Below are 27,228 nucleotides of genomic sequence, written 5' to 3'. Positions count from 1 at the left end.
ACCCAAATAGTATTAAAAATTGTAATGATTTCATAATCATTGTGGCAAACAGGGCGGGGCCGAGAGCCATGGGAATAGAGCGAGGCCAGTAGTGCCACACCGGTCTCGGGTCCCATGAAGGAGCTCTGGAAGGATAAAAGGAGGAGTGACAACAGCGGAAGATGACCAGGGGTTGACAGATGCTAGATCTTCTAATCGTGATAACTGAACTCTGGCTAATTTGGATTGGATTAAAATATTTGGATTAAATAGTCTAAGATTACTGCGTGTTCTCGTGTTCACTGAAAAGGGCAGATGTATCGATACTCAAAGCCACGATCAGCAATGCAATGATTGGCTGGAGTCAAGACGGCAATGTAATGACATTATATATTTAAAAAAGACACCTGACAAAAAACTTGATACATTTTTAAACATTTATAAGGAAGCAGGTAAGCAAATAAAAAGACAGAAGAACGACATAAATGTTATAATAGATAAATGAAATGTGCACTGTTTTTTTTTTTTTTTTACACGATTACCCAATTATTTAGGCTATATTCACAATTTCTAGTATTTGTACAGGCAATTTTTTACTTCAATGTTGTAATTAGCAACTAATTTATCTTTGAAGCAGATTTGACAAAATTAATTAGTTTCTTAAGGGTCAAGATCAAGTTATCTGCATCTCCTGCGCTTCATCAAACCACTCCCATAATAGCTGTCGCGGTTCAAATTAATGCACACACGGCATAGACTATCTGTAAATCATGTGTGTAAGACAATCAAATTATTAGGTAATTATTCCCTTACGAATGAATCTCAATAAGTAAAACTGGCTGTGTCTATATATTATGATACACTACACAATATTATAATACACAACATAATATTTTTTGCTAAATTATTTTTAACTCATTATTATTGTCCCTGGTTTACATTAGGGTACTCTTGTGGGAAAGTAGCAGTGGCTGGGACAAGCAATCTTAATCCTGTTTACATAAAATAAGCCTGCTCCCGAACAGGTTTGAGTTTACGGACCTGTTGCTATGACAGCAAGTCCAGGATGAGCATGGAAGAACCAAACAATCCAAGATCATGCCAAATCGCCATCAATCAAATCCAGCTAACTGAGTTGGTGACGTACGAAGAACGGGCCCCAGGCCTGGATTTTATGTTGTTGTTTTTTGTTTTAGTTTTTGGCAATCGTCCATGAGGGGTTGCCGCTTTAATTTCATTTTTTTGTTTATTTTTTTGTGATTAAAGGTATGTTAAATGTTCGCCCGTTCCCGCCTCCTCCATCATCCTGGGGCTCAGGGAAGGAGGAGGCAGGAACCAGCGAACGGTAAATCTAATGAAAGTAAAGATGCAGCCCCTCACAAATGACTGCCGCTTAAACTAAAACAAAGCAACATAAAATCTGGGCCTGGTCATCTCTCGTCCTTCACTGTCATCCTTTTATCCTTTCGGAGCTCCTCCGTGGGACTCGAGACCGATGTGGCGCGCAAGTAACGCTCATTAGTGTTAGTTCAGCCAAAAATGAAAATTCTATCATTAATTACTCATGTCGTTCCACACCCATAAGACCTTCGTTCATCTTTGGAACACAAATTAGGATATTTTTGATGAAATCCGAGAAGTGACTCAATGATAATATGACTCAATATTATCAACACTTTCAAGATCCAGAAAGGTATTAAAGACATTGTTAAAACAGTCGACGTGACTGCAGTGGTTCAACCTTAATTTTATGAAGTGACGAGAATACTTTTTGTGTGCAAAAACAAAACAAAAATAACGACTTTATTCAACAATATCTTCTCTTCTGTGTCATTCTCATACGTTATGTTTACGTCCAGCACTTCCAGGTTCTACATCAGAATGGTGACACATTATTGGCCGGCATCCATGCGTCGTGCTGCTCGCTTTGGCTAATACTGATTCGACGTTCAGATGTAAACACGGAAGCCTTCACTGTGCTTACTGCATAAGGGTAATGACAGGGAAGAGAAGAGATTGTTGAATAAAGTCATTATTTTGTTTTGTTTTTGTGCACAAAAGGTATTCTCTTCACTTCATAAAATGAAGGTTGAACCACTGCAGTCATTCAGACTATTTTAATGATGCCTTAAGTACCTTTCTGGACCTTGAAAGTGTTGATTTATATGATTATAACATGGTTTGGTGAGCGCTTTGTAATATGTATTCACATTAGATTTTAAAGCAACACAATTGGTTTGCAATAAGACAAACCAGATTCAAATTGCCCGGCAAATTCGTAAAGCAAAGAAAAATCATTTCTAGCTGATCAACATTATGAAAACTGGTAAAACCTTTAGGAACTTCAAAAGATAAAACAGCGAAATTCCTAATATTACTTCCAATATTTCCAAATTATGTTCATTTTCAAAGAGCGGGCCAATATCGGGACGATTTAAAATCAATCGAGAGAAGCAGATATCGTTATCGTGATAAAATACGATTAATCGTGCAGCCCTAATTTGATTTAATTTGACTTGACATTTGATATTCAACAGTATCCTTGACATTTATTCAACAGTGCTTTTGATCTGCCTGCACTGACATTATTCTTTATTGATATACCAATTATCAATGTAAAGCTGCTTTGACACAATCTGCATTGTAAAAAGCGCTATATAAATAAAGGTGACAGATTGAGGTCTACGGATGAGTCCGATACCTCTCATCTTATGGGTTTGGAACGACATGAGGGTGACAGAAAATTTTGTTTTTGGGTGAACTAACCCTTTAACGCTGCATTCACACGGGGCGTCGGCGTTAACGATTCTCGTTTACTTTGAATGGGTGACGTCATGCGTTGCCGAACTGATTTGTGGGTTCTGTCGCGTCGCTTCACTCGCATTGCAAGCGGCTGAAGTTGACTTTTCAAGCGCCGACGCAGGCGTCAGCCAATCAGATTGCCTTATGCAAACACACTAGAGCAGTCGGTAGCCAATTGCATTCATGCAACAACGGAAAGTAATGTGATTGTCTGTTAACACAAGCTTCAGACACGCCGTCCCGTGTGAATGCAGTGTAACACTTGTGTAACCGGCCTCGCTCCCATGGCTCTTGGGCCTTTAAAGACAAATATCTCCTCCAGACATCACTTTTGGCCACTAGTGTAGACCATTATTTTAGTATCATTAATATACTGATATGTTTTGAATTTTCCATTTTCTTTTAATAAGCGGTTTGTCTATTTTATTTTATATAGTTATTTTTATTTCAAGTGAAGAAAATGTATGGTTTTAGTTAGCATTAACATGAACTTGGATTGTCTGTAAAACAAGTATGAGGAATAGCAGTAGTGAAGCTAGCTTCATGATAACCCACATCACATTCCTCTGTCCTCTATTATTATTCATGTTTGGTTATTTGCATGTTTGTTCGTTTTAAATGTCCTTTTTGAATGTGGGTCCATGTGTTGTTGTTGGTTTATCTCTCATATCATGTACCAAACTGTCAAAACCTTTATCCTGAGGGTGGCAGTAGCACACAGAGACGAGAAACTGAAGCGTTCATGCGTGTTTGTGAGATAGTGTTCAGAATGCCTGAGTGAGAGAGAGAGAATCTAGCGTGTGTTATATGTTACTGGTTTCTTTCTGCAACCGAGAGAGAGAGAGAGAGAGAGAGAGAGATGTAGCTTAGAGAGCAGGTGTGTGACACTTCACACTTGAGTCTTATGAATTAAACATATGTGTACAGCCTGAGAGTGTGTGTGTGTGTGTTTGTGTGTGTGTGTGTGTGTGTGTGTGTGTGTGTGTGTGTGCTTTTTATAAAATGCTGCAGAGAGCATTTGGAGACATTCCACTAAAAGCTGTATTTGTGTGTGGATATAAATTGTTGTGCCTTTATTATCAGGGCAAAGAAAGAGGGTTGTGTCTTCCACATCAGCAGAAAAGATGAATATTGATTTTTGATTTAGTCCTTCAGCCACAGTTTTCTGCATACACTCATCCACAAACCACAAAACCAGTCAGGATGTCAAATGTCAGTTACACACACATTACAGTTTAAAGCAGCCAGAAGAATTGTGTAGAAAAAGTTGCTTTTTGCTTTATTTGAATGATTGCGCAAACTGCACACAAAATAATAATAATAATAATATTTGTTTCCATTTGCGTCCATCTTTTTTCTTTGTTTGTAATTAGTGTTTTTTGCACAAACTCCTGACCATAAGTATGAAAATTCGACATGCAACTCATTTGTGCTACAGACATAAATACTGACATGAACTCAAATTTTTGGCCCTAGCATCCATCCAGACCACTTAGCAACACCCTAGCAACCACCCACAACACATTAGCACCTGCATTTTAGTGCTTTATATATCCTAACACTCTAGCAACCAACAAGAACAGCCTAACAACTGCATTGTAACACTTTATATATCCCAACACACCCTGACGAACCCCTAGCAACACTCTAGCAACCACCCACAAGTTTTAGTATTTCTGTTATGTGCTTTTTTTTCTCGCTAACACGCCTGAGAAAACATTTTGCAATGCCCTATCAACCACGCTGAAAACCCTAGCAACCACCCACAACACATTAGCAACTTTATTGTGGCGATTTATATCCTAACACACTGCTAAACACCTAGCAACACTCTAGCAACCACCTTGAACACCATTTTATATATGGTAATTGAATGAATTAATATTTTACATAAGCTTTTTTTATATTTTCAGTTTTCATGTTAATTTCAGTTTGTTTTAGTAATTCTGTTCTGTGCTTTTGTTTGTTTATATTATTTTTGATATGAACAAATCTTAAATATTTTAGCTTTAGAATTTTTATTTCAGTTTTTAACAGTTTTAGTAAACAATAACAAAGCTGCAGAACTCCCTTGCAACTACATAGCGACGCCAGCAAAAGCAACCTAGCAACACCATGGCAACCACACCTGCCTTCATAATGGGATTGAGTTTCTTACGAGCAAACACCAGTCGTGTTTTCTTCATAACAGGCAAACATCTAATTTCTCTCCGTCTCTCTCTCTCTCTCAGGTATAACAGCTGTATTGATACCACGGTTAGACCTGGTGATCTCATTGGTCGGCGCGGTGAGCAGCTCAGCGTTGGCGCTCATCTTTCCTCCGCTGGTCGAGCTCGTGGCATTTCCCAGTCAACCCCCTCCTCCTCTCCTCCTCTTCAAAGATCTCTCCATCGCCGTCCTCGGCTTCATTGGCTTCCTGACCGGAACCTACGTGACAATAGAGGAGATTATATATCCTGACGACCAAGGACAGACCCGTCTCCGTGATGACGGAAACTGGACCACACCCACTACCTCACCACCCTGAGGACCACGCCCACAAATGAAGAACCAATCAGTGAAGGCACAGTTCCATACTGTCTCTGTTGACACTGTGACAGCACAGACACTTCATCCTGTAAGACGCAAGCGACTCTGGGATCGAGAACTTGTCTTATAGGGGTTGAGATGTTTTTTATAGCTCAATTTGTTTTTCATTCCACAGGCACATGCCTGAGGTGTGCTGCTGTAAGCGTGTGTGAATGAATGATGGTCTGCGTAGGAAATATTTCCTTCGTACAAGCCTTATGGACTTTACATGACTCAACCCTGTTCCTAGATGGAATGGCTTTTACTCGATCAGGTCGGTGGACCATATAGCATGTCAGCATTTAACATACTGCGGGAGTGAAATATTGCACACTGTAAAGAATGTACGTTCTCGCTGACTAGAGGTATTATTAATAAACTAATCCTTTCTCCTAAGGCTTGTGATATTTATTTTTCTTGCTTTCTTTCTTTCTTCTATTTTTTTTTTTTTTTTGACTGCTGCAATATTCAGTGCGAATTATAAATCTTTTAGTTAATGAAAAACATTGAAATGTTAAATGTATTTCAAGCAGTTAAACTGTTAAAGATCTCCTGTAGGCAGTAATTTTATCCCTTAAAACTCATCTTTGATCACCAAAATAACGTATTTAAATGTTTTTTCCTGTAAAAAAAAAAAAAAAAAAATTCTTGCCTTAAAATAACTTTAATGTAGCTCTACAGCCTTGATTAATTTAGTATATGCCCATCTATGGATATGCTAATTAGCCCCGCCTCCACTCACTCACACCGGCTCAGAGATCCACTCGGTCAACTTACTGAGGTAAATGCTGAACAATGGTATCACTCTTTACAAAGTCCAACACATAACGTAATTAAAATGATTTGCCTTTTGCTTGACTAAGTTATCAAACGGCTAATAATAATGTGTTACACAAACTTCGCGAGCCAGACAGCTGCTTTCTAAAAATCAGTATCTTTACAAATGCTTTGAACAACTCAGAACATCAGTGGAGAAACGCATATAGTTCATCATACCATACATCATACACCCGCCATATTGCTAAATCTACCCAATTTTTCATATCAACAGAAATATATGACTTGATTTCTCTTGAGACTCCCTTGCTTCAGAGCGGTCATAGTTAATAATATGCCAAACCCTGCCGGCAGGTTGACTTAATTAGCTACAAGTTACTTTGTGACATCTGAAACACCGTCGATTTCAAACCGCGGGTTTGAGACTGTCTTTGGTTTACTGCAATTTTAAGGAAAAAATACTCAGCAATGGTGCTGACTTATGAAATTGCACATGGTTTGTCTTAAGGCACATTAAAAACACCACCTAGACATATAAATAACATTAAAAACTTTATTTTCACCACAGGAGATCTTTAAGTAAAAATCAATTTTGATTGTAGAAAACGAGCAGGCCTACATTTTTACAGAACTATTCAGGATTCAAAACGAGTTGAGCCGTATCGACCGTATCTGTGCAATGTTGTCAGTTAGTACAGACATCATTTTTGACTCGCCGCTTAGTTTGTAATGATAAGCAAAAATCATGTTTGCACTAGAAGGCATTGAAGAAGCTTTTTAGGTTTTTTAGCTCTTAATTTCTTCAGTGTGAGAAATAAACATGTTAGTGGTGTATTTCTGATTATGTTACCAAGAATAGGTGTTTAAATAAATGTTTATTTCTGTTTTATTTTCACTTTTTTTGTAGTCTATCAATTATTTTATTTATTCAGTTTAATTTGTATTAGTGTTTCAGGAGTGTCAAGGCTAACAGGTGTTACTAAAATGCAGTGTTAAATGTCATAGCACACACTAGTGTTATAGTGCAGAGCTTTTCACCTGTTAAAGGTGGACTCAGTAGAATTTCAAAACACACTGTTTGGAACAACAAACTTCTAACCAATCAGCATTAGGGGGCATATGACGGTCGAGTAGAGAGAATAACGAACAAGAGGGAGATTTGAAAGAAAAAAAAAATGAACGAGAGATGGGACACAATACAAAAGGCTCAAAAGAATATCACTGAAATGAAGGTTAAAGGTGCAATATGTAAGAATTTTGCAGTAAAATATCCAAAAACCACTATGCCAGTGTTATATATTTTGTTCACTTGAGTACTTACAATATCCCAAATGTTTGCAACTATTTGTAAATCATGAGAAAATTGCAAATTTATCCAAGGCTCCGGGACGTGTGAGGAGTCGCCTTTAATATTTACATGTTATAATAGACAAGGAAACAACTGTTTTGATATATTTATAGACAGAAAACTAATTATTGTTATATAGCTCAACACATTTAGTCTTATTGTTTAAATCTAATTTGCTTGATTTTTTTGCGAGTACCATGCCTCAAAGAAAAACACTATTTTGTCAAGTAGCTAACATAGCATAATCAGATGCAGCTTTATTTTTAGTAACAGTAATACAGCATTTTCTCCATCATACAATACATTTTAAAATTAATTGCATGCCATTTACCAACACAAGCCATCCAGCATTAAATATGATATTCTAAAATCGATCTAGCTTACTGCAGTAACGTTATAAAATCATTTTCAAGACACTCAAATGTATCTAATATGATAAACAGAGCTGTGTTACCTCATACTCATGACCGGAGAAGCGGAAGCGGCGCCGGCGACTGTGTCATAATAAAAGTTCTGCTGCTCGTGAGGCGTGTGTCGCGCAATCGCTCCAGCGGCCTCGTTCAGCTCCCACAACACTCTGCTCTGCTTCATACTACAGTAATACTAATAATCGCATCCATGAACATGATTTCTTCCCGAGTCCTATCCAAACTATTTTCCACAGGCTGTGAGGTGAAGACCACGTCTCAAGATTCCACGCTCAAACTTGGCATCATCAAGCTATGCCTTTGTTTTGAATAGGCCTCTAGCGACCTCTAGCGGACAGGAATCTTACATATTGCACCTTTAATGACTGGTAAAGTGCTTTAGGACCTGCGTTTATATTAGAAAAGCTTTCCAGCACTGGAGAGAGCTAAGTGGGAAGACCTGAAAACCGACATGGAGGCTGCTTTCATTTCGCTTGAGAATGAAGTGTTTAGTCTTATTGTTAGTGCTCTCTCCTCTCCTGCCAGCAGCGATCTGGCCGGAGTTCGAGACTGACTCGGAGCAGGGTGGTTAGGGTTGGAGGGTGAGTTTTGGAGGCGGAGCAATGAAGAGAGGGGTGGGTTTGTTTGGGTTGATTTCAAATATCAACATTGTCCAAAAGTGTTTTTAAAAATGTACTTATCCAACCTTTAAATGGGGCGCGAGTGATTCTCGTAGCTGATTGGCTTGCTTCATGGCTTATAACTCTTTAAAAACAACTATTTTAATATGAATGAAAAAATACTTTCGGAACCAGCGCCACTGAAAAACGGGGGCGGGCACTGTTGCACTTTATTGCGAACTAGTGGCATTTTCATGTTAATGCAGGCGGGCTGATAGCACCCATACATCTCAGAAACGTCTATTTGATGTACATGTTTACATCTGCAGGAGGTATTGTTTTGAGGGATTGCTCATCTGCACTACATCTATAGGACATTTCCTGTCAGATGGCAAATAGATGTTTAGAAAATGTCTTTAAGATGTTTATGATTTAGAATGTATGTAAAACTGACATCTTAAAGATGTCTATCAGTTGTTTGTAAACAGCAGATGCTTTCCAGATGAAGTGATCTTTAATAGACATCTTGCAGACGTATGTGTACTATCTTCAGATTTTAATAATATACCATGTATCCAAAACTAAAATTAATTTGTGGACATTTTTATTTTATTTGTTTATTTATTGCTTACTTATGTGGTCATGAATCAAAGAATTGTATTTTGAACGAGGAGGGTTAGTAAGTGAATGTCAAAATGTGTTGTGTCTATAGGCCTACTTTCGAAACAGCATAAGTGCAGGGCAAATGTTAGTAGGCATGTATTACTATAAAAGCAACCTTTGCCTTTTACAAACTGAGGGATGTCAAATTTCGGTAGTACTTGAAAAGATAGACCCTGTTTTGGATTGAACCCAGTTTACTTCCACATAATGTTAAAGTTCTTCTGTACAAAAGCCGCCATATTTCAAAGAGGATAATCAATGAGGATAAATCTAAGGCAGTACTTGATTTTAACCATTGGGAATAGATTGGATCGTAAAAAAATTAGCGTTTATACCAGAATAGAGCTTGGGGGTCAGAGGAGAGGGGTTGAAAAAAGAAGAGGGTTTGGTAATGTCAGCCTAAAGGAAATGAACTTCAATGTCAGAGGAAGTTATTAGATTTTGATGAAAGGTTATAAAGACAATATGTTTTAGTCTTTGGACTAACATGCTCTGATGAACTGTTCACAATAAGAGCTGGAACATTTATTAAAAATGTTAATGGGGTTCATTTAACAATGACTTTAAATGAATCATGCAATATATTCAGAAAAATTCAAGTTTCCTTGAACGCCAGCATGCGTTAATTAAATTGTTCATTGTCCATTCATAACGGTCATCTGTGACAGAACTGAAATATGTCACATTTAATAAGATTACTTTATAGAAATACAAATCTCTCCCGTCACCTGAGGTCTGGCTGTTTCCTCCTATTTCTGATTAATTAAATAGATCTGGAAAAAGCTCCAAAGTGACACCAGACAGCCCTTTCTTACTATCTCTTCCTCTCTTTTGGCCTGTCTCTCTTTCTCTCTCCGGCTTTGGCTCATTAGTCGGGTCTTGTTTATATTCTCCTCATGTTTTCTCCTCTCTCTGCAGAAAGCTGGACACCTGACAACTGGCACGCGACACACACAGAGAGAGAGAGAGAGAGAGAGAGAGAGAGAGAGAGAGAGAGAGAGACTGATAGAATATGAAAAGCAAGAGGCAAAACGCTTGGATCAGAGAGAGATGGAGCAAATTAGAAGCTGAAAAATAGAGGGAGATGGAGAGCGGAGTAAGCGAGGCGTAGAGGGAGGGAGGAAGAAAGAAAGAACGGGGGGAATTTGCACGAGAGCACCGGGTGCGTGAGGGGAGTCTGTCTGGCACGTGAGGACAAAAATAGACTTCTCCGAGCTAAATATAGCGCAGATCACAGAGCGAGAGAGCGAGATGGAGTGAGTAAGAAAGGACTTGCCCGCTCTTTTGGAAATGATTTCTGAAGGAGCAACCCTTCTCCATCCACCGGCTCCTTTTCGGAAATCTATTTTAGACGTGCACGAAATTTAACATCTATCATTCAAATGAGAGCAGTAGGACTCACTTTAAAAGCGTGCATAATTCAGAGGGAAGGCTCTCAACGTGATGCGTATTTATAGGTGCAGCCTACGAAAAAGTATATTTAGAGTTTCTTTCTTTTCGTCGATCTGACACGTCTGGAGTTCTTTGTCATGTATATCGTATGTAAGGCCAGAAACGAATGAACACTTGACTAAAGAATTGCATGAGCGCTCGTCCCCATGAACATAGATAAAGTGAACCTCCATTTGCAAGACATTTTACATTTTACTCTGCAAAAACAGCAAAGTAGTTTCAGAGGATGAGCAAATAACAGACAAATAACAGGCAAAAATTTTAACACTGTTCTGGTGTTAACAGGCCAATACAGGTCAAGTCTTCTGGCTAGACACTGCAAAAAACTGGTAGAGATTTATAAATGTTTAAATCAATTCTATAACTTACAGGCAACCAGTGAAGGGAAGCAAGTAGGTGTAATATGCTCCCACTCATGTGTACAATAACCTAGCAGCAAAGTTCTGTACTAATTCCAGTCATGCAAGGATGGAGTCATTTCAGTCTTCGATTCGTTAAAGGTGTCCTAGAATTAAAAATTGAATTTAGTACATGGAAATGACATACAGTGAGTCTCAAACTCCATTGTTTTCTCCTTCTTATGTAAATCTCATTTGTTTAAAAGACCTCCGAAGAACAGGCCAATCTCGACATAACACCGACTGTTACGTAACAGTCGGGGGGTACGCCCCCAATATTTGCTTATGCCAGCCCACGATCAAGGCATTACACAAGGGCAGCCAGTATTAACGTCTGGATGTGCACAGCTGAATCATCAGACTAGGTAAGCAAGGAAGGACAATAGCAAAAAATGGCAGATGGAGCAATAATAACTGACATGATCCATGATATCATGAAATTTTTAGTGATATTTGTAAACTGTCTTTCTAAATGTTTCGTTAGCATGTTGCTAATGTATTGTTAAATGTGGTTAAAGTTACCATCGTTTCTTATTGTATTCACTGAGGCAAGAGCCGTCGTTATTTTCATTATTAAACACTTGAAGTCTGTATAATTCATAAACATAACTTCATTCTTCATTCATAAATCTCTCCAACAGTGTAGCATTAGCCGTTAGCCACGGAGCACAGCCTCAAATTCATTCAGAATCAAATGTAAACATCCAAATAAATACAATACTCACATAATCCGATGTATGCATGCAGCATGCATGATGAACAGTTTGTAAAGATCCATTTTGAGGATTATATTAGCTGTGTGAACTTTGTTTATGCTGTTCAAGGCAAGCGCGAGCTCCGTGGGCGGAGAGCACAAGAATTTAAAGGGGCTGCAGCCTGAATACCTTTTTATAATGATGCCCCAAAATAGGCAGTTAAAAAAATTAATTTAAAAAAAAATCTATGGGGTATTTTGAGCTGAAACTTCACAGACACATTCAGGGGACACCTTAGACTTATATTACATCTTGTAAAAAAAAAAAAACGTTCGATGGCACCTTTAAGATGCAGGAAATTTAGAGATATCCAGTTCATTGGGACTTTCAAACAGGCTGCCAATATCTCAAAATTGCTTGTTTATGCTTTTTTAATGGTAAGTAAATTTGGATATCGTCTGCAAAACAATGGAATGAACCTAAAGAGAAAGTAAATGGGAGCAAGAATCGAGCCTTGTGGGACACCACAGGTAAGCTTGGCTATGGACGAGATGCAGTTTGCAATATTAACTGTATAACATCTGTTAGACAAATAAGACAGAAACCATTTAATGACATTGCTCCATAGGTCTGCATAGTGCTCTACATGAGAAATAAGAGTGAAGTGATTAACTGTATTGAAAGCTGCTAAGTCCAAAAGTACTAAGACCACAGAGTTTCCAGAATCTGTAGAAACCAAAGTATACTTTAAGAAGAGTCATTTCAGTACTATGGCATGCTCTAAAACCTTGAAATGTAGCAAAATAGAATTAGTACTCAGAAAATCCTGCAATTGATTAATATACACAGATGAGCCAAAACATCATGACCACCTGCCTAATGTGCTGCTGGCCCTCAGTGTACTGCCAAAACAGCGTTGACCTGCTGAGGCATGGACTTTAAAAGAGTCCTGAAGGTGTCCTGTGGTTTCTGGCACCAAGACATTAGCAGCAGATCCTTTAACCCCTACAGGGGTTGCGAGGTGGAGCCGCAATGGATCAAACCTGTTGAGCACATCCCATCCCACAGATGCTCAATTTGATTGAGATCTGGGGAATTTGGAGGCCGGGGAATCACCTTGAACTCTTCATCATGTTCCTCAAACCATTCCTGAAAAATGTGTGCAGTGTGTCAGGGTGCATTATCCTGAAAGAGGCCACTTCCACCAAGGAACACTATTGTCATGAAGTGGTGTACTGGTCTGCAACAATGTTTAGGCAGATGGCACGTATTATATTTACATCCACATGACTGGCCAGACCCATGGTTTCCCAGCAGAACCTTGCCCAGAGAATCACACTCCCTCTACAGGCTTGTCGTTGCCCCACAGGGCATCCTGGTGCCATTTCTTCCTCATGTAAAAGATGCGCACGTACACAGCTCTCCACAGGATGTAAAAGAAAACAGGACTCATCGGACCAGGCGAACTTCTTCCACTGCCCCAAGGTCCAGTTCCTACGCTTGTGTGCCCAACGTAGGTGCTTTTGACGGTGGACAGGGGTCATCATAGGCACTCTGATTGATCTAAGCAGCCCCATATGCAGCAGAGTGTGAAACACTGTTCGTTGTGACACATTCCTCCCATAGCCATCATTAAAATTTTGTTTGATTTGTGCCACAGTAGACAACTAGACATTCTGTTGGCTCATACCAGACAGGATAGCTTTCGTTGGTCTCATGAATAATGAGTTTTGGGTGCCCAACACCCTGTCACTGATTTGTGGTTTGTCCCTCCTCGAACACTGTTGGTACTTTCTCACCACTGCAGACCGGGAGCAACCAACCTTGCCGTTTCAGAGGTACACTGACCCAGTCATATGGCCATATCAGTTTGGCGCTTGTCAAAGTCTCTCAGGTCTTTACTCATGCCCATTTCAGCTTCATCCAACACATTGACTACAAGAACTGATTGTTCACTAATCATCTAATCTACTCAGAACATTCCTTTTTAGGAAATCATCAACATTTTTCGCTTCACCTGTGAGTGGTGATAATTGTTTTAGCTCAGTATATATGTTCAGTGTATCAGTATATATGTTCTTCAATACAAAAACATGTATTTATTTGAGCTTCTGTATATCGAAGTGAAGCAGGATATGAGGATAAATCTAGGGTGGTGCTTGATTTTAAACACTGGGATTTGATCTTAAAATTTCATGAATAATAGGTGTTCTTTACCAGAATAGAATAGTGGTCATAATAAGATCAGTAACAGGCAGTAAGGAACTAAATGATCATTTCACACTGACATGTTATTATTATATTTGAGCACATCACCTGAGCCGTAAATGCCATGTGACTAATTACTCTGAAGCTATGGATTTCGTGACTGAAATTGCTGAGAACTGACTATAGAGACTGTTTATGTCCAAAATGTGCTATGCCCTGTATTGCATGATTAATTATGATCTGACACATTTCAGAATGCACCAATGCATGAAATTGAACAAAGCAAGAATCATTTGTACTCACATACTTGCATATTTTTTTGGACTAAATAGTTTGAATGCAACAAATGATGGTACTACTATGGTATACAACCCCAAAAAACTATTTTTTTTGGTAATTTTTTGAAATCATTTGCAATCATATATGTGGTAATTGTCACAAACAAGGGCTGAACGAATAGTATAATGAACGCTACAGCCCTGTGCGTATGCACACAATGAAATGCACGGATTCTTTGTGTGTGAATGAGAGCATGTGTGTCTACAGAAGATGGAGTGAGACGGATGTGTCTACCCGCAGTGATCAGTAATGGAGCTGATCCAGGCTTGGCTAAACATTCAGAGTAATGGATGGGAAGAGCCAAGTCTGTCTAAACGCTTACAGAGCCCGTCTGTGATGACTGACAGGTCATCTGTGGCTCCCAGAGCAGACCATGTGTCATCATTACACATCCTCCGTCAAAATCACTGCAATCCATAATCTTTATGTATTTTTGCTTGTGTAACAAAATATGATTGTTACTATTCTATAAATCTAAATGTGAAAAACACAGATGAAAAATGCTTGAATTGCCCTTCAGGGATCAGTGAAGCATCTTCCTATCAGACATCAAGTACTTGTTTTGCAAGTCAAATCTGAGAAGATGATAGAAAAGACTCAAGAATTTGAGTCACGTATCAAATTACAAGACTGGATTTTGATTTGTGAACAAAAAAGTCCACACTACTGAGGTATATAAAACATTATGCAGCAGTGTACTTGTCACAAACTACCAATAAACTTGAAATATAAGATCAAAATCTAAATAGGAAGTACCCTTACTAAAATGGAAACTAGGTTTCGGAACAGAGCTTGTCAACACCTTGCAGCTTGTTGCCAAAAACAGAAAAAAATAAGCATAATCTGTACAGTCCTTTAAAAAAAAAAAAATATCCACAGATTCATTGATCCAATTCTTTTGTAAAATAGTATAATATCAAAGTCCCAAAGGCAAGTCACTCGGCGACCATCTTTGAAACCTCAGTCATGCAAGTATAGCTCCTATCTCTTTGAATGGGGAAACATCAAATTCTCCAAGCTCATAAGCTTGTTAAATTTTATATTCGGCATCATCAATGAAATCTGACAACAACTGTATTCATACATGTGATTTTTAAATACTCAAATCAAGGTTGCAGGCTTGCCTTCAAGTGGCTTTGGTGCAGCTTCTCCAAACCCTGACAGCAACATAGTGTGGCCCAGATCTGGCCCACATCTGGGCCAGATCTGGGCCGACACTATGTTGCTCTCAGGGAAGCGGCTGCACAAGCTCTGATGACGATACAGCTGTTGACAATGTGTGTTTCGTGTTTATTCTGGCACCTTCAGTTCCACTAATGCACACAAATCTGTCTTTATAACACTTAAAATCTCTTTTCATGTAACCATAATGTTATATTGTGTCATATTTATCAAAATAAAACTCAAACAATATACAAACCCACTTTATTGGTATTTAAATAGTATAGGCTTATGTTGTTCTTTATTCTTTGAACAGATGGCTCTGTATTAAGCAGTACATGAAAAGTTTTGCTGTTGCATCATGAAAATGTCTGAAACGTCTGTCTATTTCACAAGTCTTGCATCTACACCACTTCGTCTGTACACAAACAACGCATTAGCATCACTACAGGAAGCAGACTCAGATTTCAGTTCCGCCCCCGACTGCGAGCGGCTTTGTATGTCTAAAGTCTTTGATAATATGCAAGATAGCTAGCTTGCTAAGTATAGCACTGTGTAAAATTGTATTGTTTAGCAAACTTCAAACGTCATTTCACATTATTTAGTGGATTAAGATGCCTTTTTATGGTGCATCTGGGATTCAAATCTTGTTGCAAATCTGTTTTTGTTGTTGCTAGCAGGGCCAGAGCGGATTAACTTGCTTATTGATTTCTAGGGTAATAGTTGTGCCAAACTGTAGTCCATGTTTTTGCACTATGCATATGGTGATGGCTTCTGGTTCTGCAAATTGTGATGCTTGTGGAAAATTAGTTGATTTCAATGATGGCTGGCTTGCTGTTTTTTCCAAATCTGTTCAAATCACTGCAAGCAGAAATTATCTATAGACTGTGTTGTGCAAATCATGTATTTAAATTTTTTAAAGTGTAACTTTACTGATTTTCAATCCGCTTTGTATTGTTACAGTGTTGGTAGTAGGCTGTATGTAAATGAACAATGTTTACTCAGTGTCCATGTTACCTGGACTGACAAATTCATGTTTATTTTTCAGCAAAAGTCTGCCGGCTGCAAAATGCATTTGACAGCCCCAGGGCTTTCGTGAAAACTACAGGATACTTCCTGCATTTTTGTATTCCCGCCCACAGACAGTCGGATCGACAGAGGGTGAACAGAACAGTTATGTTAAGCAGTGGCGTTATTTTGTTTTAAAAAGTGGGTGGGACAGGAGTGTGCACAAAAAATAACATGTTTAATGTGATAGTTTCATCCTTGCATCTTTTACCATCCAATATATTGTTAGTCTCAAGATTATTTACATTACTGAATAAATACGTAGATCCACATTAAACATTTGTGCCTTAATGGACTGGTGGTATATATATATATATATATATATATATATATATATATATATATATATATATATATATATATATATATATATATATATATATATATATTTATATATAGACCTCTTTGTTATATTGCAGCCATTTGCTAAAATCATTTAAGTTCATTTTTTTCCTCATTAATGTACACACAGCACCCCATTTTGACAGAAAAACCCAGAATTGTTCACATTTTTGCAGATTTATTAAAAAAGAAAAACTGAAATATCACATGGTCCTAAGTATTCAGACCCTTTGCTCAGTATTTAGTAGAAGCACCCTTTTGATCAAATACAGCCACAAGTCTTTTTGGGAAAGATGCAACAAGTTTTTCACACCTGGATTTGGGGATCCTCTGCCATTTCTCCTTGCAGATCCTCTCCAGTTCTGTCAGGTTGGATGGTAAATGTTTGTGGACAGCTATTTTTAGGCCTCTCCAGAGATTTAAGGGGGTCTGAATACTTTCCGTACCCACTGTATATATAATTTTTTTTTTGTAATTCTTTTTTTTTTTCATTAAAACCAAAGATGTTCATGATTGTATATCAAAAGCAGGGACATGTTTGTGTGCATTTTGTTTTGTGATTGCACTGGAACAAATAGGGAGTCTCCGCAACAGCCTTAAGCGATAGATTGCGTGCTCGTCTGTGTGAAGACTGTGCACGAGCACTAAGAGAACACTGTTGCCTTCTGCCACTGATAACACAGGCAGTGAGCACTCAGCATGACTTCAAAATCAACAAATTCCAGATTGCTTCTTATATAACACAAACAAATGAATGGCCAATATCTGCAGATGTTTATTTTCCATTAATTAGGTACATCTGTACCTTGAGATGTTTCAAAAAGTCTAAGGGACAATATCGACGCTGATAAAAAGTGGTGGGGGCATTTACACCAGTGAATGATCGACCACAGATTAGTCAATTCCAATAAACCTGTGCAATGTGTTCATTTAAAGTAAACTTTCTTATCATTCTGGCTATTTTACAGCAACAATTGATGGACAGATCTTGATGCCAATATGTTAATTTGTGCCTCACACTCACTCACTGATAGCCACATCTAAATACATTGTATGACACTTAGGCCTGGTTTAACAGACAGGGCTTAGATTAAGCCAGGATAAGGCCTTAGTTCAGTTAGGACATTTAAGTAGCTTTTATAAATGTGCTTTAGAAAATAACATGAAATAACCATGAAATATTTTAATATACTATCTCTGTATTTAAAAAATGTATTTAGATAACACTTATAGTACACTTAGTGTACTAAAAGTATTAACTAAATATATTTTTAAATACAGAAATAGTATATTAAAAGCACATTTTAGTTCATATTCCATGGTGTTTCAAAATAGCACAGTTGAGTAAACTTAGATGTTCTTAAGATTATCTTAAGAAGTACTAAAGAAGATTTTTTAGTATATTAAGTACAAAATTAGTGTGCAAAAATAGAGCACTTTAAGTACATTATAGAAGTGTACTTTTTCACCTAGGATCTCTCAGAGATATTGGTATAGTAATAGAGATTGACAATGGTAATGGATATGGCAATGTTAATGTATTTGGTCTTGGCAGAATAGATCTGCTATGCTGCTGCTGCTGCAGAGCAAGTACCAAGACTTGTGGGTGGAGTTGTAGGGATTGGTGCTGATGGCATGGCTGAATCCATGACATCCATGGTGGTCAGTAATGGGGGGCGACCTCTACAGCTGGGTGTGGGTTGGTTTGGATGATTGGTATGAAGGTTTGTTAGCAGAGCAGGATCCAGGACATCCTCTTGTGTCACCCAGTATCTTTTGTCTGGTCCATAACCCTTCCAGTCGATCAGGTATTCAATTCAGTTGCCCCGTGTCTGGGAGTCCAGGATGGTACGGACATTGTAGATTAGGCCCACATTGGATTCCACTGGAGGAGGAGGATGCATGTCATCTGCTGATGTTCACAGAGGACCACTGATGATTGTGGCAGTATAACCTCAGGTAGCGTCCAATCTCTTGAATCTTGTGCTCAATTTGCCCATTTGATTGCAGTTGTTATCCAGAAGATAAACTCACACACAACTCATACTCCTAGGAGTTGAAAGAATGTTTCCACACTCTGGAAATTAACTGTGGAGATGAGTGAATTGAGTCCATGAGGGGACATAAGGCATTTGGAACACAGATGAGGCCCTCTTGGTGGAGCTGGTTCAACCTATGTAGCTTCTGGGATCTGTTCGTCGAGTGTCCACTGGATCACACCAATGATAGGCTGGAGGGAGTATTGGCTCAGGTTGGTCAAAAGGTAAGTCTGGAGCACATAAACAAGAAAAAGCATGAGACTTAATGTTCTTGTGTCCTGGCCTTTAGAAGACCATAAATTGGATTCAGTCAAGGAGTGAGTCTTCTGGATTTCTGCAGGTACTCCAGATTACAATGGTCAGGAATTAACTCTAACAAATGTTTTGCTTTCTCCAGCCAATGTCTTGATCGGCAACAGTTCACAGTCACCAATGCCTTAATTCTGCTCTGCCGGGGACAGTTTCTTGGAGAAGAAGGCACAGATTTGGATGGATCTCCCTGCCGCTGTGATAGTACACCTCTCCCACACCGCTGGTGGAGGCATCCACTTCGGCGATGAATGGTAGTTCAGGATTGGGATAAGTAAGAATGGGAACGTGACAGAATATGTCCTTCAGAAGTTTGAAGGCCTCCGTGGCAGAAGGATTCCAGGACAGACACTTGGGCAGGGTATGAAGACGTGAGGTAAGAAGGGAGTGGAGAGGTAATCTTGCAGAAATTGGAAATTAACTTGCGGTAGAAATAGGCAAACCCTAGGAATCGCTGTAGTTCCTTAATGGATGTGGGTAGTGGCCAATTCTTAACTGCTTCTACCTTCCCCTGGTCCATGGTGATGCTAAGTCAGCAATGACATATCCTAGGAAGTGAATAGAGGAATGATGGAATTCACATTTTTCCAGCTTCAAATAGAGTTGGTGTTCCCGTAGCTTCTGAAGGATCTGTGTAATGTGATGGCGATGATTGGCTAGGTTCCGGGAGTATATCAGGGTGTCATCAATGTAGATTATGACAAAATGCTGGAGGAACTCCCAGAACACCTCATTCATAAATCCCTGGAATATGGAGGGTGAGTTGGACAGGTTGTATGGCATAATCTGATATTCATAGTGGCCTGATGGTGTAATGAACACAGTCTTCCATTCATTACCCCTCCGTATCTAGATGACGTCCAACTTAGTGAATATGCATGTGCCCTTTAGCTGTTCAAGGGTGGTAGGGACCAGGGGAAGTGTATAACAGTACATGACAGTCTGAGCACTGAGAGTTGATACAGGGCCTTAAGCCTCCATCCTTTTTGGCCACGAAGAAGAAGCTAGAAGCAGCAGGTGAGATAGAGGGTTTCTTGACAAGGGAAGTCTTGATGAAGAGCCTCCTCAAAGTACTCCTCCATGGACTTATGCCCTGGCATCAACAGAGGATCAGTCTTACGGTGAGTGTCCACTACAGTGTCAAAACTCCACTCAGTGCCGCTGGCAACACCTCCGCTTTGGGGTGTGTCTGTAGCGAGTGTTTAATCTAAGTTTTATTTTTCAAAGCACGGACAATATAATCATCAGAGATGCATGGGATTACATTTGGAAATAGGCAAGCTTTGTTTCCAGATGCCCCAAGTAAAGATATCCTGTCAGTTTTCTAAACTTTTATAAACCCACCAGTATAATCACAATGAAAGCATCCAAACTGCAATATTAAACATATATATAACAACTGCAAAATGTCCAATGTGTAAACAATATGATTTACACACAGTCCAGCATAAACTCCAGCACTACCTGGTCTGCAATCAATCCCACAATGCACCGTGTGAGCATAAATCTTGACTTCCATAGGAATGAATTCAAAACACTTGCTCTGCTCCGCACCAGTGGACACTCACCATTAATCTTAGGTTAGTTGGCCCCAGGCAGCAGTTCAATGGCACAGTCCCATGGCCAATGACGTGGAAGCTTAGTTGCAGCTCGCCTAACCGAACACATCCTGAAATGCCCTATATTCCCTGGGAATCTCTTGTTGGGATTCTAGTACAGGACTCTCGTTGGTCATGGAGAAAACTGCTATGGCAGTCTCAGTTATTTGAGGAAGTTAGAGGCAGTTCTTGAAGCAATGTGGACTCTTAGAAAAGATCTCCCCTGTCGACCAGTTGATTTGAGGGGAGTGGATCATCATCCCAGGATGATGTCAGAAAAATTTCCTCCAGCACCAGAAAGGAAATCTCCTCATGATGTAGTATGCCAATATTTAGAGTGAAAGTGGGTATGCAGTGGATTATTGCTCCTTGTCCCAGCAGCTTTCCCAGGATCGCATGGATATTCAGATCCTTCTGTCAGGGGATTTTCTTGAAGTTGAGATGTTGAAGGAGTTCTGTCAAGATGAAATTGCCTGAGTCAATGAGGGCCTGAGCTGTAGTGGAACAACAAGGGATAGTCACTGATACTGTAGTCTTTGTGAGAGAGAAATTATTGGTGGTAGCTGAATGGTACTCACCACTGGACGAGGAGGACAGTTCGGTATTAGATGACCTTAATCTCCACAGCACAAACAGAGATGGCAACTGATGCGTCGCTGACATGCAGATTGTGACAGTGTATATGAGACCTGTTCTTGATTGAATAACTTTAATAGCTTTAATAAGAATACTTTTCTTACTTGAATGCTGCTGTTAAATGCTCTGGTGAGTACATAAACAGAGGAGCTAAGCTAATAGGGCAGATTCTGTCACCAATTGTGGTCAGGCCTGCTCCAATGTGACGTCATACTGGAGTACATGCCTGAATAGCTCATTTTGAGACATAGTTTCCGATTAGGGAAAATAACGAACAGAGTAGATGGATTTTTACCACAATAGGATGGTTGTGTACACATACCGCAGGCTCATAAATATGTTCAAAAACAATATAAAAGTGAATTTTGCATAATAGGTCCCCTTTAACTCAAGGTGAAGTGTTTGAATTTATATGATCAATTGTTTTTAGCTGATGCTTTTCTTAACAAAGCACCTTTAAAAAAAAATAACATTAATCATAACAGTTATCAGGAGAAGTTGCTGACAGTACACAATACATGCTTGTTAAAATGCTATAGGAGCAATTAAAATGCATTAAACTTCTAATCATGTCTTCTTAATGATGTTACAATTACATTGCTCCGAATGAGTCCCTCTAGGTATGAGTCATTTTAAAAAACTAAGAATAATTTCTGCATTTAAAGTATTTGTGAAACATCCCTCTATGACTTCTTTTCACTTGAATTCACTGTTCAATCATTCTGGTGTCCTCAGATAATCTGAGGCTTTTTGCAGTCTTGAGTTAAAAAACGAAACGCTGCCTTACCGTATGATTTCATTTTGTTTTAGGAGAACGTTGGATAATTTGAGCACCTTGTGAGAAAGTGGGAATGCATCTCCATATTGCATTTGAGGTCATGCAGGGATGAAAAAGCTAATTAGTGTTTTTTGAGTTTGAAATCCAGTGCATTTGATGTAATGTGCTCTTCTGGTTGCGAGTATTAAGTTCTGTATTAAGCATAACATTTTGGATTCAGAAGAGCTTTAGCACTCCTGCCAGCTGGTAATTAAAGCATACAGCATGTGAACATTTCAGTGAGAAGGATGGACCTTTTTTTTATATAATAATGTACAGTTATAAATGTAAAGCTGTTTTGACACAGTCTACATTGTAAAAAGCACTATATACAGTGGGTACGGAAAGTATTCAGACCCCCTTAAATTTTTCACTCTTTGTCATATTGCAGCCATTTGCTAAAATCATTTAAGTTCATTTTTTTCCTCATTAATAACGCACAGCACCCCATATTGACAGAAAAACACAGAATTGTTGACATTTTTGCAGATTTATTAAAAAAGAAAAACTGAAATATCACATGGTCCTAACTATTCAGACCCTTTTCTCAGTATTTAGTAGAAGCACCCTTTTGATCTAATACAGCCATGAGTCTTTTTGGGAAAGATGCAACAAGTTTTTCACACCTGGATTTGGGGATCCTCTGCCATTTCTCCTTGCAGATCCTCTCCAGTTCTGTCAGGTTGGATGGTAAACATTGGTGGACAGCCATTTTTAGGTCTCTCCAGAGATGCTCAATTGGGTTTAAGTCAGGGCTCTGGCTGGGCCATTCAAGAACAGTCATGGAATTGTTGTGGAGCCACTCCTTCGTTATTTTAGCTGTGTGCTTAGGGTCATTGTCTTGTTGGAAGATAAACCTTCGGACCAGTCTGAGGTCCTGAGCACTCTGGAGAAGTTTTTCATCCAGGATATCCCTGTACTTGGACGCATTCATCTTTCCCTCGATTGCAACCAGTCGTCCTGTCCCGACTGGTGGAGGGCTGCAGTGATGGTTGACTTTCTACAACTTTCTCCCATCTCCTGACTGCAGCTCTGGAGCTCAGCCACAGTGATCTTTGGGTTCTTCTTTACCTCTCTCACCAAGGCTCTTCTCCCCCGATAACTCAGTTTGGCCAGACGGCCAGCTCTAGAAAGGGCTCTTGTCGTCCCAAACGTCTTCCATTTAAGGATTATGGAGGCCACTGTGCTCTTAGGAACCTTAAGTGCAGCAGACTTTTTTTTGTAACCTTGGCCAGATCTGTGCCTTGCCACAAATCTGTCTCTGAGCTCTTCAGGCAGTTCCTTTGACCTCATGAATCTCATTTGCTCTGACATGCACTGTGAGCTGTAAGGTCTTATATAGACAGGTGTGTGGCTTTCCTAATCAAGTCCAATCAGTATAATCAAACACAGCTGGACTCAAATGAAGGTGTAGAACCATCTCATGGATGTTCAGAAGAAATGGACAGCACCTGAGTTAAATATATGAGTATCACAGCAAAGGGTCTGAATACTTAGGACCATGTGATATTTCAGTTTTTCTTTTTTAATAAATCTGCAAAAATGTCAACAATTCTGTGTTTTTCTGTCAATATGGGGTGCTGTGTGTACATTAATGAAGAAAAAAATGAACTTAAATGATTTTAGCAAATGGCTGCAATATAACAAAGAGTGAAAAATTTAAGGGGGTCTGAATACTTTCTGTACCCACTGTAAATAAAGGTGACTTGACTTATTTTACAATCAATGACAACTAGATTTTTAACATTATGCTTATGCATCTTTTATACTGTATTTGTTTTCTGTTATTTTGCAAAGCAATTTTTAACCTTTGACATTCCAGTATCTAAATGCTCTTACATTTGTGTTTGGCCAAAATAAATCATGGACATTCAACTAGTACTCAGTTAAAAAGGCCTTTAGTAGGACACATTTTATTCCCACAAACATTATGTTTGTGTTTAGCTCATAAAACTGAATTACTGATTTATTTAAGCGTTAACTTTATCTCAGACGTTTCTCCTAAAATTCCCCAGGACAAATACAAATACAATAGAAACAAAAGATGCAATTGTTGAATGTCAAATTAGGGAGCTAAATGTGGATTGCACAGAATGAATGATTTGTTTTGGAAGAGTTGATTGATAATATTTGAATTTACATTGAAATCTCCATGAAATCTTTGGAATCGTTACCAAGTGTAAATACTTTCCAAAATTCATTTGAGACAATCCGTTGGAGGTGGTTTGAAATGCATACAAAGCGCAAGTCAGCCAAGTGTAAATCAGGTAAATGTATTTTGCAGTCCTACATTGTGATTTTAAAACTCTGTAATCATTACAGAGCAAATTAAGAGTGAACTCAGACATCCTCTCATCCCATTTGGATAGAAATATCTGCGATTGTTGTATTATTATTATTTTTTTCATAACACTTCCCCTAAATCATTTTTATAACTTTGTCAAATACATTCTTGTCACGCTGCCTTGTGAAGCTTCATTATATGGATTTAGACCTCTTTGCCAACATTATGGTAAAATAACAGCTGGTGGTTCAAGTACTGCTGGCATCAAATCCAACATACAAGGAGAATTAAATCAAAGGAGAGCTTCCACTTGAGACAATTATGTCAATTAAGACAACTAACATTGTGTTATAATTATAAACATTGGGGTGTTGCTGCTATCCATCCATCCATTTTGACAAGTTTTGTTGTTCTAATTAGAAAATTATATATATTATATGAATTACTTTAAATATCATCATTTTAATTCTAGTTATATCCACAACAGATTTCTCAATTATGCATCACGTTTGGTACTTCAATTAAAATTCAGGAGTTTTTTTTTTGGAATTTAAATGGCTTTCTTAAATCAAATGTGAATGGCACACAACCCTGCTCTTCACCCTTTTATTTTAGCACATTTATATATTGCCTCCAGTAATTTAACTTCAATATTTTGGCTAAATTTGCAAGTCTTTTTAAAGTGATAATGAAAGCCAAAATGAATCTTGGGATGGTGATATCTTGTGGCGACATCAGCAAATCAGCACAAATGAGCTTATTAGCAGGTAATCTACATCTTTTTTTGTCAGCCTTATGTTCCATTCGTGCAGTGATTAAAACTCATCTAGGCTTCCATGTATACAATAAAAAGTATTACTTTTTACTAAGTAAACTGATTAAACAATCAGACAAATTTCACTTTAGTTGTTCCATTCCTTTAGAATAAATATTTGATGAGCTCAGTCTCCCATGTACCACCACCAATAACATAAAGGAGGACCAACACAGACAGAACACTGCTCCAGGAAACACCTCAACAGCTCATTCTTCAAGCAGGTACCCACATGCTGTGAAATTTCTCAGTTCGTCAGGTAAATCCGCAGCCAATTAGGAACCGTGCCAGCACGGACCGCATAATACTGCGCACAGTCAAAGAGGATTTCGTGATCAACTGAATCTGGAGCTGCACTAAGCTGCACATCTGCCTTTAAAGAGGCAACTGGAGATTTGTTCTTGTTTCATGTATTGATTTTCGATTTAGCGGACTTCACAGCAGGAAATTAACACATATAGTTTGCATTACAAAAAAGGAAATGTTTCAGAGTCACAGTTTTTGTTCATCATTAGTCTTTCGTAATGTCGTTTATCTGCAGAAAAGCAGGCCGGAGAGCTGAAGCAGTCCATCAAATGTATGAACTCGTTGAAGCCATGTGATGCTAGTGTGCCGATTTTTCAGTCAGCGTGGAAACGCTGCCAAAGAAAATCGTTACTTCCAATTGGGAGACATAATTGCAAATTTATTTTGCGTAAACTGTCATCAGTGCTCAGCTAACAAAAAATGGCAGTTGTTTGTTGTTGTGTGTGTACTGGCGGGAGAGCGACAGACACAGAGAGATGCAATACTTGTTTGGATGATGTGTCTTTATCAGTCTAGTGTCTTGGCAGATGGCTTACTGAACCCTAGTGACTGTGTATGTGTGTATGTGTGTATGTGTGTATGTGTGTATGTGTGTATGTGTGTATGTGTGTATGTGTGTATGTGTGTATGTGTGTATGTATGTGTGTATGTATGTGTGTGTGTATGTGTGTGTGTATGTATGTGTGTGTGTATGTGTGTGTGTATGTGTGTGTGTATATGTGTGTGTATATGTGTATATGTGTGTGTGTGTGTGTGTGTGTGTATATGTGTGTGTATGTGTATGTGTATGTGTATGTGTATGTGTATGTGTATGTGTATGTGTATGTGTGTGTGTGTGTGTGTGTGTGTGTGTGTGTGTGTGTGTGTGTGTGTGTGTGTGTGTGTGTGTGTGTGTGTGAAAGAGACACAAAAGCCAGCTGGAGCTACAGTCTCAGACAGTTGAATGATTGACCTCTTTGACTTCATCTCTCTCTCTCTCTCTCTAACACATAAATTCTATTTTCCAGTTAAAAAATAATGACGCCTGGTTTCCTTACAGAGCCAAAAGTTAAAGATCCTGCTGGAACGTGACAATGAAAACAAAGTGTTTACTTTGGGATGTCGATGTTAAGAAATAGCTCGGCCAAAAGTGAAAAGTCTGTCAATATTTATTTACCCTCACATCGTTCCAAATGACTTTCTTTCTTCTGTGGGGCATAAGAGGGGAATGTCTGAGAAATATTCAGGTCATTCTTTCCATACAAAAAAGAAAATGGAAGTGAAAAGGTCTTTTAAGCTCCAATAGGACACAAAACACTCCATAAAAGATTCATAAAAACAGTCAATATGACTTCAGTGCTTCACAATCTTTGATATTTCTATTTAAAGTCACTAGCTTTGTAGGAACAAACAGGCATTAAGATCCAAATTTGGTGCATTTTCAGTGGATAAAACTTAAATTTTAGTTTTGCATCTTGAAACTTTTTGCTGCTATTTGTCATTTTTGGAGCTTATAAGACCATTTCACTATTATTATAGTCATTGTCAGGCGGAAACCTTGTATTTCTAAAACTATACTTTTCAAGAAATTAAAAAAAAAAAAAAAAAAAAAAAAACAA

General features: G+C 38.6%; 1 protein-coding gene across 1 annotated transcript in view; it reads left to right on the top strand.

The window, feature by feature from the left end:
- The window catches only part of slc36a4 (solute carrier family 36 member 4), a 42,991-nt gene extending 36,057 nt beyond the window's left edge, over positions 1 to 6,934 (top strand). Inside the window, exon 12 of the mRNA XM_067364660.1 lies at positions 5,013 to 6,934. Within this exon, the coding sequence (XP_067220761.1) occupies positions 5,013 to 5,308 (296 nt within the window). The 3' untranslated portion in view covers positions 5,309 to 6,934. The remainder of the gene's footprint in view (positions 1 to 5,012) is intronic.
- The last annotated feature ends 20,294 nt before the right edge of the window (positions 6,935 to 27,228 follow it).

This window comes from Chanodichthys erythropterus, chromosome 17, assembly GCF_024489055.1.
Source record: "Chanodichthys erythropterus isolate Z2021 chromosome 17, ASM2448905v1, whole genome shotgun sequence".
NCBI classification, from domain to species: domain Eukaryota; kingdom Metazoa; phylum Chordata; class Actinopteri; order Cypriniformes; family Xenocyprididae; genus Chanodichthys; species Chanodichthys erythropterus.
This window is presented reverse-complemented; position numbering and strand designations above follow the sequence as displayed.